General features: G+C 42.3%; 1 protein-coding gene across 1 annotated transcript in view; it reads right to left on the reverse strand.

The window, feature by feature from the left end:
• AGBL4 (AGBL carboxypeptidase 4) overlaps positions 1 to 14,269 on the reverse strand; it is a 922,470-nt gene that overhangs the window by 210,158 nt on the left and 698,043 nt on the right. Inside the window, exon 7 of the mRNA XM_065655883.1 lies at positions 10,495 to 10,584. Within this exon, the coding sequence (XP_065511955.1) occupies positions 10,495 to 10,584 (90 nt within the window). The remainder of the gene's footprint in view (positions 1 to 10,494; positions 10,585 to 14,269) is intronic.

The following is a 14,269-nucleotide window of genomic DNA, read 5'->3' on the forward strand; positions in this document are numbered from 1 at the left end:
ACATCTCTGCTTGTGAAGAGGTAAAATTCTCCAGAAGGGTATGAAGTACAGGTTTCTATCTGAAGAGCACAAGGAAGTTAGCAGGAAATAACTTTCAGGGCTTCTCTAAGCATTGAGGGGTTTTGTTGTTGCTGTTTTAGGAAGAAGAAAAAAAATACCATTTCCTAAAGAATTCTGCTTGGAGACAGTCTTATTGCAGAATCTGCTTTGAAACATATTAAACTAAAGAAGGAATAAGATGCTCTTGTTACAGAATAAGAATCGTTCAAGTGATGCTCTATTGCACTCTACATTCACAGCCTGCCTCAGATGCAAATGAACTCTCAAGTGCCATCCAGCCCTCAGATGGAAGCTTTCCCCAAGCACCTTGCAGCAATGGATTTAAACTCTGGCAGCACTATGACCACATAAGCTAATGTCAAGGTGCTATTTCCCTCATATCCTTGGCCATAAGGAACATTGCCAGGAAGAAGGAGAGAAAAAAAAAAAAAAAAGAAAAAAAAAAAAGAGTTCACACGTAACCAGAGGCAAAGAGTGTGTAACTTTCTACCTTGAATAGTCAGACTGAGTTTTAACATCTTAAAGGCAAGTTTAATTTTAATAAACAGTCTCTTTTACTACATGAAGGATACAGACAGCAGAAGGCAGACGTGCCATTGAATACATTTGACAAACAGGCCCCAGACTGACATGCACGCTGCAAAAATAAGGGTGTATTTCAAAGCCTCTGGAGAGGTCTGTTAGCTGAGCATGGTGGCAGTCACCTCCCTGCTGCTGTTCCAAGTGCAGGGTGGGCAACCTGCCTGCAGTGAATTAGGCATTTGGTTCCAAGGGGTTTCCAGTTCTGACCCAGGACAGTACAGCTTGCTGTCCCCTGCTCCTCCTCAGGAGTAAGAGGCAGACCCCAGTTTGGAAAGATGGTATCTGGGAAAAGGATGCATCACCGTATTTTTCAACTCCACTCTTGATTCTGTGACACGACTATCCTTTTTGACAGAAGATGGTTAAAGCTCAGTGAGACTGAATGACTTCTTCCATCCCAGGAAATCAGCCACCCTTCTGTTCTCACTTTGCTGTTATGACATCAAGCACTGGTGTTTGTTAAGCGCATTGGGCACAATGGTGATTAGTGCCAGACAAAAGCCACCATGGCAGTAGAAATTTAATAACCACGTAAACTGAAATCTTCCAGTGATGCTAGAAATAGCTCCTTTTGGGTATGTGGAGGCCTTCGTGAACAAGAACTTGACCCATTGTCATTGTCTGTGCCACATCTGTTCTGTAGTCACCCAAAGACCTGGCTTATGCTTGACCTTAACATAAGGCAGGGTGCAGCTTTGTAATATGTTGCCTACACGCTGTACCACTGGCTGAAAATTTTGAAGTAAACTTTGAAAATTTGAAAAAAAATTGTTGTAAGAAGATGTACAGACTTTTTATTTTCTCCTTTTTTAACTGAACACTGAAACATATTTTTACCTTTCTTCCTTCTCTCTCCCATGTTTTTTTTTCCTTCAGTGATAAAATGACAAAAAGGTGGGGATACAAGAAAAGAGAGAAAGGTAATATAGGAGAAAAATAAAAATAAGCTTGTATGAAGTTTCAAATACAACATTCTCTTAGAAAATCTATGACATTAAAATATACAAATTCATTATTTTTCATCCATCTCCAATTACCTTCTACATGTAGCAGCAGCAAAGACTAAAACCATAACCTTTAAACCAGAGCATGGATACTAGGGATCAATTACTATTTGCCAAACATGTAATAATTAAATAGACCCTTGAACTAACACAATAGGGCACATCTGGAAATTGCCACTTAGGGGCCACATATGTCACTAAAGAACCAACCTTCCTGGGGAGGGTGACATTTTTGAGAAGTGTGTGCCACTGTTCAAAACCACCCTAAATCCACACTTGTTGTCTACAAAGCATTTAATGGAATTTTGCCCGTGCATTAGGGTCCAAGCAAAGCAATTAACAACTACATTTCTTCCTAGAAAAAAAAAAAAAAGCAGGACTGGTAAAGAATGTGTGGCATTTGGCTGTGGCATGTGTCCCATTACCCCTCCTCTCCATCTGCAGAATCCAGAGAAGCAGAACCGCATGGAAAGAGCAAAGACAGCCTCTAAAGGGCTACTGTCTGGGGCAGGAGTCGGCTTTTCATCTCAAGTCCCTTCTTAGCCTCCAAACAAGCTTTAGGCCCTTTTCTCCATAAACTGCAGAAATCAAGGAGACGTGCCTCTTATAAACATGTACACAATACCTCACAACAGGCACACACAGAGCACGTGAGCAATCTGTGCAGGGGCAGAAGGAGAATTTCACCCAGGTGCCCTTGTGTCAAAGAAAAGTTTCCAGCAGCCAAGTCCTAGTCACACATCAATGCCGGCTCCTCAGAGCAGCAGCTATAGCAATGCAGAAGGAGCAAGAAGGCAAGAGCAGGGCACCTCGGAGACAAAAGAACTGAAAACAAAATGAAAACAACAACAACAAAAATCAATTCAGCCAAACTAAGCCAGGGCAGGCAAAGAACAAAGGGTCAGAAGACAAAGCCGGAAACAATAGACCAGCAAGATTAATATCAGTTGTGAGGAAGAGCTGTGACACTACTGAAGGAGAATGGAAAGGGCTTAGAGAAAAGTATAAAAACTAGGAGAGATTCCTAATTGTGAAGCCTGATATACCACTACAACACCTGAAGCTTGATCAGTACAGATCTCACAGACTGCTGCACTTAGAGAAAATGCTTCATCTGACAACTTTGATGCCTAGAAATTAATGATGGTCATTTTACTACGAGCAGTTTCTTTTTTGACTAACAGCAAACGAGATCTAAAGACAACCCCAAACTTCCTGTGGTCTTTACCTCTCTGTTCTGAGTTTTGCATATTCACGCCCTGATCTAATTCAAATGGAGCAGGGCTTCAAGATTTCTGCCTCAGATTTCCCCACTAGTGCCAGATGCTCCAGCGCTGTTTGATCCATGCACATGAAGCTCAGTTTGGGGAAACCTGCATGCATGGTAGGCTGGATGCTCTTGGCCAGCTGGACTGCTGCACAGCCACAGACTCAGGGGACAATGCCACAATAATGTATTAGCTAACACTTCCAGAAGGTTTGCTCTCCTACGTAGGCCCAGAGAAGATCTCTTGCATGGACATAATACTGCTCCCTAAAATTGCAGGACTTGCTGCCCATGGCCATACAGAGCAATACAGACAGATGTCCCTGACTTAACTGATAACTGGGAAGACATGGATAAACACCTCCAAAATCCACTTGGACTGCAATTTCTAGTGGGAAAACAGTCCATATTAAGGAAAGTCAAGTGAACAAGAAGCTCAGCTGAACCAATATTTTATTTTTTGTATCCTCAGACATCAGCAAAGTACCACAGTGTGCTGTTACAAGATGACGCTCTTTGCCCTAAAGGTAGATTGTTTTGGGCTAGAATGAAATGATCTTTAAGCTAATGTTATTCAAAAGTATGAGCAGTCAAGAAACATTGCAAAACCAGTATGTTTAGAAGATTAATTGGGCAATCCTACCCAGAGACATAGCAAATTTGCCTGCTGTTTCATACTGCAGCCATTCTCAAATCTCCCTCTTCCAGACCAAGGGCTCCTTTAGCCCTCTGATTATTGTAAAGATGATTAGTTAAATAGAGGCAGTCAAAGGCCTGCCCTGGGCAAAGGGCAAACTGAATCAAACAAAGCCACTTGACATTTCTTAGCTGCGTAGGCAAAGCTGACCTTGTTGTCTCAGGGGTGAGAAGTTAGGACTGATCCATTCCTCCTGCTGGCAGACAAAGGGTGAGCATGCAGGCTTAGGCTTTGTGGGGTGAGCCCAATTTTCCATTCCCACTACTACTGATAAGACGAAAGAGATGAGGCAGAAACTTCTGCTGTTGGTAGGAAGGGGTCTCTCAGCCATGAAACAGCCTTCTCCACAGATGACACAACTCCTCTCCCAGAGGCAGCACGGGTCTCCAGAGCTCTGGGGATTCCTTCTTCCCTTGCAGACTGTAGCCCCCAGCCTCTGCACTGCCCCTTTACCCATCCTGCCACCATTGCACCTTCTCTTCTGTGCAGGGGTTCCCTGGCATGGTAAGAGAGTAAATCCCATAACGCAATAGCCAGAGAAGGTTAACCTCATTATAAATTTCCTCCAGCTCAGGAAACCAGGTGTATAACCTCTCATACCTGCCTGACACTACAGTGAATTGATTCAAAACCTGTATCTTGTAACAGCTAATGTCACTTTGGGTAGCAGAAAATCTTCTAACGGTCTATTTACATCAACACAATTTTAAGAGGAGCTTTTATTTTCATTACTCCAATATGGATGTTTTATATTCTCAGAACAACCTCTCTCTCTCCTGGGATACTGCACACTAAAATCCCATCCAGGAGATTTACAAGGGACAGACAATAGTGTTTTTCATGTTGCTTTAGAAGTCAAGGAGAGTGTGTTTCCCTTTGTATTAAAGCTTAGGAGCTGTGCACTTAAAGGAAAAAAATAATCTTAGTGAGAAGGGTGAATGCAGTCTAACAACTTTAAGAGAGCCCTGCAGCTCATTCTATGGTTGGGCTGTTGAATTTTGTTGTCTTTGTCTGCTTCTCATCGTTTGGCTTCCTGAACCCCTATAAAAGAGACCATGAACTGCAGCTTCTGTTCGCCATTTACCTTAACTGCTTGTAACCGCTAAGCTGCAGCTAAATGAACAGAGGAGTGTTCCCATCCTCTCCTGCCACAAATATGCATATCATCTTATGCATACAGAACACCATTCATTTTATAGAAAGATTTTGCTTTCTGCAAAATTGGCAATCCCCTCTAGGGCAGAACGGTGCAATATCAGATTCATTTTCCTACGGATTGCACCCAGAAAAGGAGGTTTGCAAAGGGTACAACAAGTATTGAAAGGGAATGGAAGCTCTGTGTCTATACCTTTGGGGTGACAAGAGTATAAAACTCCCTTAAAGTGGAGCTTCTGTTTGGTTCAAGTTCTCTTTGGTATTAACAATGCAGCCCACAAATGACCTATAGCAACAGCCCCCCAAAGGGCATTTCTACATCAGAGCACACTTGCAGGCCTGCTGCATGGCCAAGGCAGAACAACTCCTGCACCCAAAGATGAATGGCAAACTAAGCCTTTGTACATTCGGAGACATTCCCTACTCTATTGAATCCTATTTTTTTTCCTCCTATCGTAGGAAATGTAGCTGAGAAATGAAGATGATTTAGCTTCCTAGAAGCAACAGTACAACAGATTAAGTGAGGTCAGAACTAATGCAACCCACGCATTTTTCAGGGTCAGATTCAGTCTGATATGAAATCTGGCAGATAATGCCCTCAAGCTTCTGAGGGCTCCATCTTTACCACAACAGGCACTTTCTGGGTTCAATGTTTTTCTCTAGCACAGCTACTGTTACCAAAAGCATGCTACACCAATGCCTACAGAACTCGGTTTCATTTCTTTAGGCAAAATTTATCTCCTGGAAACAGCTAAGCAAGGTCATCAAGTCTGTCCCTTCAGAAAGGTTCTTTTTACATGTAAGGGCTTCATTAGCTGCATTTAAAACATGCCCTGTCCTGTCTTTCAGCTACTATCACTTATGCCCTAATACTCAAAAGATTTATGCTTAGTGAAGGAAGCAGAAAAGCAGCTTTTAACCCTAACAGTTTATTCCTCTTCTTTACTCATAATAAAAGACAGAGGTTGGCTAAAATTCCAAGCAGGAGCAACAAATTTCAAAATGACTCTTCTCACACACACAGCTGCCTTTCCCACACAAAACCAAAAACCCACCCACACAAACCAAAACATCAAGTCCCACTCATGTTGTAGCAACTTCACTCTCTTACTAATACCTTCAGGGATCCTGCAGGATCAAATTCAAAGCATTTGAAGGCGCTGCCTCCATGAAGTGGACTAGAAGACTGCCACTACTTTTAAGAGGCAATCTTGGAATCTGTCTAGAAATAAAATCCTTCATGGCATGTAGAGAACCTTGGTCACAGCAAGTTTAATTACCAGCCTAGTGAGTTATTGTGCAACAGCAGGACTCCTGAGACTGCTAGTGGGAGACTGGTTTTCAGGCAGTCTATCGCTTTCTACTCTGCTCTTTAAAAACTTAGAATCAAAATTTATATAAAAGTTTTCAGACTTTTTCCTGCCCTCTGGTGGTGAGAGGGTGGGTATTAAAAACACAGACCAAGAGTGTTAACGGAAAACCAAGACACATTGCCCAGAGTAGTCTAGGTTTTCATTTACTATCATCTGATTTAAGGTGAAGCAAGACAGAGCATTCATTCAAGAAGCTGTAATGAAAAAAGATTGATTGAAAAGTCATTTTTGCTCCATTTCTTATGGATAAGAGTCCCAGGTGTCTGTTTTCCTTGTATTTTTGTTTTAATGGCTGCTCCTTATTCAGCCCATCATCTTCAAGGTCACCTTCAGGTCAAATTACACTTAGCAGAAGATGCTCGGCATCTACAAACCCGGCTGTGGAATCCCTCTCCCTCCCCTCTTGCACTGGGTCTTCCATTCTGGGCTCCCAGTCTGGCAAACTAGATTAGAGTGCAACATTTAGAGTACAAATTTTCATTTTTACACTTAGATGACATGGTGGATGCCACACTGGCAAATGCATTAAAAATGACATCCTACTAATAGAACATGCTAAGACTATGAGGAAAGTACATGAGGAAAGTACATCTAGACATGCTTTAAGCTTGCAATTACTGACTGGTGGCAAAAGCCAAAGCATACATGACAAATTTAAACATAGTAGTCACCACATGTCTCCTACAACTTTCCATGCACATGATTAGTGAGGGACAGTTGCTTGTCTCTCACAAAGAAAATAAAATCTAGCAGCCAAAGGAAGGAAAATAAGACTCTAAGAATACTGGGGAAAAAAATTCCTATTGCCAGATCTGAGACAAAATCAAAGCCTTTGGGAAGTTGGCTTATCACCAGTTTTTAGAGAGTCTGGACTTCCACAGGTTCTACACACAGACATTTGTGCACACTACATACATATACAGGCATTATCTGACATCTGACCCTGTCTTTAAGGGTTAATAATTTACTTGCCTTAACAGTGTAATGTGGAAGTCAGAAAATATTAATAGCATATGTTTTCTTAAATAAAAATATTGGGGGGAAGGAAAATTAGCAAAAATATCTAAGAAAGGAAAAGAACCTAAACCCACAACTTCAGAAAAATTCCTCAGAAATCTGAACAGCCCATGAGAGAGAAGTTCAAGGTGTAAGATGAATTCACACTGTTGTGTGTTGCACTATAAAAGCCCTCCAGGAAGAGCGGTGATTCCGGTTGGTTAGAAAGTGGTCTGTAAGAGCAAAGTGAAAACAACAGCCCTCTTCACCCTAGACCCTATTCCTACCTACTCATCTCCAAACACCACACAAGCAACAATGCTCACGATGACCGTCACAGCCTAAGGAGGCTGGAAGCACCACCCTACCTTTGGATGTAAAGGGTACTCATGTGAATATACTCTCTGAGGACTAACTCTCCAGCTCTGTCCCTGAACCTCACAACAAGCAGTTAATAACCATCAGGAAAACTTCCCCAAAAGGCTAGCCTGAAGCATGGTAATAACTCCTGAAAAACCAAAACAGAAACAAAAGGTTCTTAATCCATCTTTCTATGAAGAGGCCCTCTGGGGTTTTGTCTGCCTTTTAAGGAAGTGAGCTACAGCTCAGCAGCTGCACCATGTGTGAAATATTATGGCACTTGTTTTTAACTGCTGGAGGAGGTGCCTAATGATTCTACAGAGGTCTGGCTACTGCTGCAAGCACTGCACAGCTGTAAGGAGACAGAGGTGTGTATCCAAGTTTACAATACTTGTACATCTGCAGGAAGACGGGGCATTTGTATCCAAAATTCATTTGCCAGTGGATTCTTTATACTGGAATATGAAGAAGGATGACACAGAAACAATACAGCTCTGAATGAAGAGATGACCTTATGGTCTTTTTCCACAGGAACACAAAGATTCTTGCTTAGATTTAACCTGTGGGTAAAACAAAGGACAAAGGACCAATAGGCAGGATTTAGTACATTCTGATGTATCAAGGCTGGACAACGTGCTTCTCAGAGTATCTTGCCTAATCAAAAAATGGAAGATGCAACAGAGAGCTGCTGTCAGGCCACAGGAAGCTGGCGTTTGGACTACACATATCTATATATCCCTAGCAGAGAATGGGCCAAAGCGGGCAGGGAGAGTCTTGACTACCTCAAAACAGGTAGAAAAAATGACTAAGGAGTTAATTATGTGCTTAGAGTGTTAATGAGGAAAGCAGAATCTGAACTGAATGAAACCAAGGAGAAAAATGAAGAAGAAAAAAAAAAAAAACGACTTGTAACTCAGTATCTATTCCCTTATTGGCTGATTCACCCAACCTCAGCAGTCACAATTCTGCTCTTCCAAATACAAGATGCTGCTTGCACCTGGGGAATCTTTGAGATTAGCTTCCATATCTTAATACTTCAGGTGGTGAACATAATCAAGCTTTCAAGAAGAAATCTCTCTACCAAAAAAAAAAAAATCCTGACATGTTCCATATGCACTGCACTGGCATTTGGATATTAAATCTGTAACACCTAACTCTGCCAAAATGCTTCCCAGGACTCAAAAAATTAAATTCCTCATTGTGCCCTCACTTGACTGCCAAAGGGATCCTTTTTATCCCTTCTTTTGACTCTCACACACAGAAGATTCCAAAGATGGAGAAAGCACCTAATTTCATATTTGGCAATGCTAGAAACAATGCAGCAATGGCCTTGAGATGTTTGTGATTTCTACTTGTCTTGACACTAATTATACACACAAGGCAGCTTCATCTGCACCGAGCAGAATGGCTCAATGCACAGCGGAATTCAGTGCCTTCAGATCCGTGCATTTCCAAGTGAGTCAAGCATGCATTATAACTGCAGTCACAGCAAGTTTCTGATGTGCTTCTCCAAGATGGATGCCTCCTTTTTCTTTTTCATATTTTGCCCCCTCTTTTTTTGTTTTAATTTTTCCTACAAAACACGAAGTTTCTCTGAGACAATCAGAGCGTGACTTCCATCCAGTTGTTTCATCAGGCAAAGCGTGCCACCCGCTTTTTCACATTCCTTTTTTTTTTTTCCCCTTTTTGAATAAACTCTCCATTATCAAAACATCATTTACAAAGTACCACCTCAGCAGCATGCCTCAGCCCTCATTTCACAGGGCCATGCCAGCAGCCACAAACGGAATCAAAGCATCCAATTAAAAATCCATATTCATTAACAAACATCATGTGTACTATAATGCCCTGCATTGACTATGCCACCACAGGAGGTGGGAAACTCGCTGAGATTTCCTGCTCTCAGTCTGAAGCACAGTTTTATTATAGGAAGAGTTTTACCTTTGCTACTTCTGGGGCTGGCAAAAGACCCAGTGTCCTGTTAGCCCATCGGGCTAGGACAGCTGAACTGACAGCTGTTGACCTTTTGCCTTAGAGAGATGCCAGACACAGGACCCTGCAGGATGAGGAACACACTAAGAAGACCATGCAACTTTGCCAGACCTTTCCCACTGAGGTCTTTAGGTACCAACAGGGCCAGTCACAAACCGATCTGTGGCATTACAAGCACCCACTACAATAAACTCCGCATATGCTTGATTGATGCAACTTATTGGCTAGGCAGGGCCAGATCCAAGCTGATGTAGGAAATTAGCATATTGCCTTGGCTTCAGGGAAGTTACATTGATTTACACTGTCAGCAATTTACCAGAGAAAGTCACATACCATAAGTACAATATTTCAGACCTATACAATGAAGTTATACGAACACATGCCAGGATTATTTATTTATTTGTACCCACAAGTCTGAGATTTACAACTCTTTCGAAAAGCACGAACTGGGCAATTTGCTTTCTATTTTTAGCAGGAATGCTTTGTACAGGGAACAGCTGTCAGCCACTGGGAGCTGTGCTCCTCACAGCAGCAGCTTCAGACAAATAGAAGCCTCTTGGAATTAAACTGGAGAGCCAGGGTCACTGCTTTGCAGTGGAAAAGAAGCTGAAGATATTAGACAGCAAGAAAACATAAGCACTTAAGGGAGGACCACTCCCTGAACATTTCCAGTCTGTTTTCCTAAGGAAAGGAGCCTTACATGTTCACATTGCACATGTACGAGCCTGACTGTCATTTCTTCCTGAACAGCTTAAGAGCTCACAGTCCAGTCCTGACCCAATCCAGCAAACATTCACAAGACTCCGAGGTAATATATTCCTACTGCCCCAAAGACGACAAGTAGCTGGGGAGAGGCGAGAGATTCTGCTAATATCCTCACTGTGGAAAAAAAAAAAACCTGTCGCATGAACTCAGCCTTCTATCGGATCCAAATTTACACAAAACCAACACGTGCATCAATAGGAAGTCAGGTCTTAGCAGACCTGCCATCGTCATACAGACACTCACCTTGGCACACGAAGGAAGATGGTGTTTCCCCAGGGTGGACTCGTGCAGTGATGAACACCACTTTCTGTTCAGCCCCTGGACACAGGTTCTCTGCAGCAGGAGGGGGTGGCGGGGGACAGACAGAAAAAGAGAGAAAGATTCTTAAACTGAGTCCCATAGGTAGGACATGAAGGGCCATTAATATTAAAGCGTATCCTTTTATTAAAATTGGTCATACATTATAAATAAGCATAATCTATAATTCAAGGAGGCAGCATCCCTGGGTCGCTGTACCAGGCCATATAGCAGACTGCACAGGGGCTGCAAAACTAATGATACACAGCCAAACCTGCAACAAAGTTAGCTCTCTTTAAAAACCAAGATTTACTACAGCCAGTTTAACTGCACTGTAATTGCTCGCTCACTTGTGATAAATATTCCCCTGGGGCAGCAAGAACAGCAGTAGGGGTCCATTCACAACATAAAGCCAATTGCACCCTGCATTACACTCGGTACAAGCCTTAACAGGGCCAAACAACGTGAAGTGCTAACAAATGACATTTACTGGGCTTTGCTCTGGGGAATTTGGGAAGGTTGGTTTTTTGTTTGCATTTTTCGTGGGGTTTTTGGTTTGTTAGTTTTTTGTTAGGTGGTTGTTTGTTTTGTTTTGTTTTAAAAAAAAGCTTTAACTATTTGGGATTGCATCTGGAAGAGATGTTCAAAAATAAAGTATGGAAAAGAGACGAGGATTAATTCCAGCAACCTTTTCCAGTGAGGGTGGGAAAATATGCTGGGTCCCCTTCAAATTGTAATTTGAAAGGTGAAGTGAACAATTTCAGTTCCCAACTACAACTACAATTCAATTTGAATTTGAATTTCAATTTCAACAATTTCAATTATTCCCTTCAGGGAATTTCAGTTCCCAATTACAATTTCAATTACAATTCAATTTCAATTCAACAATTACAACTTCCCACTGAAATTATAATTTGATGGGTGGAAGGGAGACTTAGATCCCAATTACACTGAGTTTAACGTGGGTTAATCCCCCAGTATTGGAACCACACGACTTTGGCCACTTGCCTCAGCTGTAAACTGCATAGGTCAAACAGGATGTTTTTTCTGTTTGTGCAGTGACAGCATTTAATAAACAGGAAATAAAAATTGTGCTCTTTCAAAATGGGTTCTGGGAATTTTAAAGACCATAAAAGGTTAGGACCTCAGATGTCTTATCTAGATCTGAACACACACAGCAGGAGTTATACTAGTCACAGCAAGATTCAATTGCTCCAGATTTCAAATCTTTTTTTTGAAAGAAAAAGTTTACACACTGAAAGGAGATTGAAATCTTAATTCGAGCCCGCCCCCGCCCCCGCCCCCCCCAATTAGGTAGATGGATTACATATATACCCAAACACACACTTTTAATTTCAGATATGTTTGAGAGTCCTTGAGACCATACCCGAGTTATTTTTTTAATTTCCTGAATTCTTAGAAATACTCAGTTTCCCCAAAGGTAAACCATACTTAATAGGACCACAGGAATAATTGATATATTTTTGGTTGTTCTCAGGAGACAGTCTCTGCAGGTTTCTTTTTTATTTCCTTAACCTCTCTAGATGTCCTACAGCTGCTCACACTGTAATTCAACCATTCATTTGTTCTTTTCATGCTCCAGCTTCACCACTCTTCTCTGGTGTTCTTGAGCCCCAGAGGCAAAGAAATATAAGAAAGAATGTCTCTGACAAACGCATCAGCTCATGGGGTCAATTTTGTCTGCAGGAGAGAAGTGGGAGGCAGCAAAAAGGAACACAACACCATCAGCTAGAAGTTGATGACCACCCCACATCATTTGCATTTACATTTAGTGTGGGAGGAAGGAGATAAATCAGGAAACCAACTTTAACCAGCAAAAGGAGAAAGCTGGGATCACTTTTGCAAGGGGAAAGTTCTCCTCTTGGAAAAACAGCATTAAAGGGGCAGTAGCTCAGCACAGAAGTGATACTCAGCAACATGATGGCCACTGTTTGGAGCTGGAACAGCTCCTGGGTCAGGAAATCTTTTAGACAGAGGATTAGTTTGAGGTTTTTTGTGGGTATGTTTTGTTTGTTTTTAATTACAGCCTTTTGGTTATTTATGCTTCACCCTTTCTAATAGTTATTAAAATCATTAGTCCGTTCATTCTGCTCTGGGGCTGAAGAGAACTTTCCCAATTTAGGGCTCTCTGTGAAGCTGCTTGGAATCAACGGGAGATGTAGCACTGGGTGCAAACCAGGACCTCAGTTCCCTCCACCCTGCACTCAGTGCCAAGTGACTTCACTCCACCTTGATCTATAGTCCTGAAGCATCACTCACTTTCCAGCCAAGTACATTTGCTGCAGAGTGTGAATGTGCAACTTTGCAATGTACAGACCCTTCCACAGTACACAGCCTCCTAGACTTGCAGTGCTCAACACGAGCACAAGCACAGCTGCCTGCCCATCTTCATGTGGCAGATGTTCTCTCCAAGTTTGTCAAGCCCAAACCTTTGTAAATCTTTTTCTTTAAGCAACATCCTGCATTATTCATACAGAAACAGTAAAGCACATGGCGTGTGTGGCTGTGCACATGTGCATTTCTTTCTGGTATTTGAGCTGGATGAAATAATGTGACCTGTTAACTTTTTTAAGAGTCTTTTTCATTTTCAGCGTTTGGATTTCAGAATGTGTGCATCTGCATAAGAAAAAAAAAATTCTTAAATGTTTCTGTTAACATTTTTGCATCTTTAATGCAGCTTGGAAAGCCTGGAAAATTCACTAATGTCTCCTAGATGTGAGTGCTTTGATAAGTGAAACCCCTGCCTAAATACCAGGCTCTGTCAACATATGGGAAGAAACCAAACTGGCAGACTGGCCTTCAGTTTTGCAGGTCCTCTTCAATCACAGTTCAGCTATTCCAAAAATGCTAGCAGAAGAGGGACGTATGAAGCAACATGGATGCCCATTAGCCAGTGTATGGGACGAGGTGCACCGAGGGCTTCCAATATGAACCAAAGAGTAGTTTGTACTGAATACCTTAACACCCAAGAGTTTGAGATGCAGACTTTTAACCCGGCTGGTACAGGACATGCATTATTTACAGGCTGGGCTCTCAGTCTGAGACCTAACCCAGCACCGGCACATTGTAACCCATCCGTCCCAACATACCACAGGTGGTCTTTGAAATCATATGTTCTGCCTCACACACTTGTCTTGGTCTCTGTAACATCTTGTGATAAAGAGGCTGGCAAATATGTATGTTCATGCACAGACCTTCAAACAGTCCCCTAAGTCCAAACAGCAACAGCACTGTTTTCTCTGTCTGTGGTTTTACAGATAGCCTAACAAAGAAAGAGTGGGAGAGAAAGGAAGGATAAGTATGGTCAGGCATAACTATGGTAGTCAGTATTGAAAAAAAAAAAAAACCCAAACCACCAACAAAGCTTTGTGTTCTTTTTTTCCGTTACCAGTTGTATCAGGTGTCCATGTTCAAGTGCGGGGCTGAGCTCTCAGGCGAGGCTGGGCTGCCCCAGGCTGGATCTGCAATATCCCCACCACAGGGCACAGCCCAGCCCCTCAGCAAAGGTGGTGGCACCTCCTTGACAGAGTGTTTAAGGAAGGGCAAAAATGCCACAAAGGCAGTGAGGAGTGAGAAGAAAATAGTGAGAAATAGGGTCAGAGGAGGAAGAGAGGGAGCGCTCCAGGTGCTGGGGCAGAGACTCCCCTGGGGCACTCTGGAGATACCAGGCTGGAGCAAATATCCACACTGCAGCCTATGG

The sequence above is a fragment of the Caloenas nicobarica genome, chromosome Z (assembly GCF_036013445.1).
Source record: "Caloenas nicobarica isolate bCalNic1 chromosome Z, bCalNic1.hap1, whole genome shotgun sequence".
Classification (NCBI taxonomy): domain Eukaryota; kingdom Metazoa; phylum Chordata; class Aves; order Columbiformes; family Columbidae; genus Caloenas; species Caloenas nicobarica.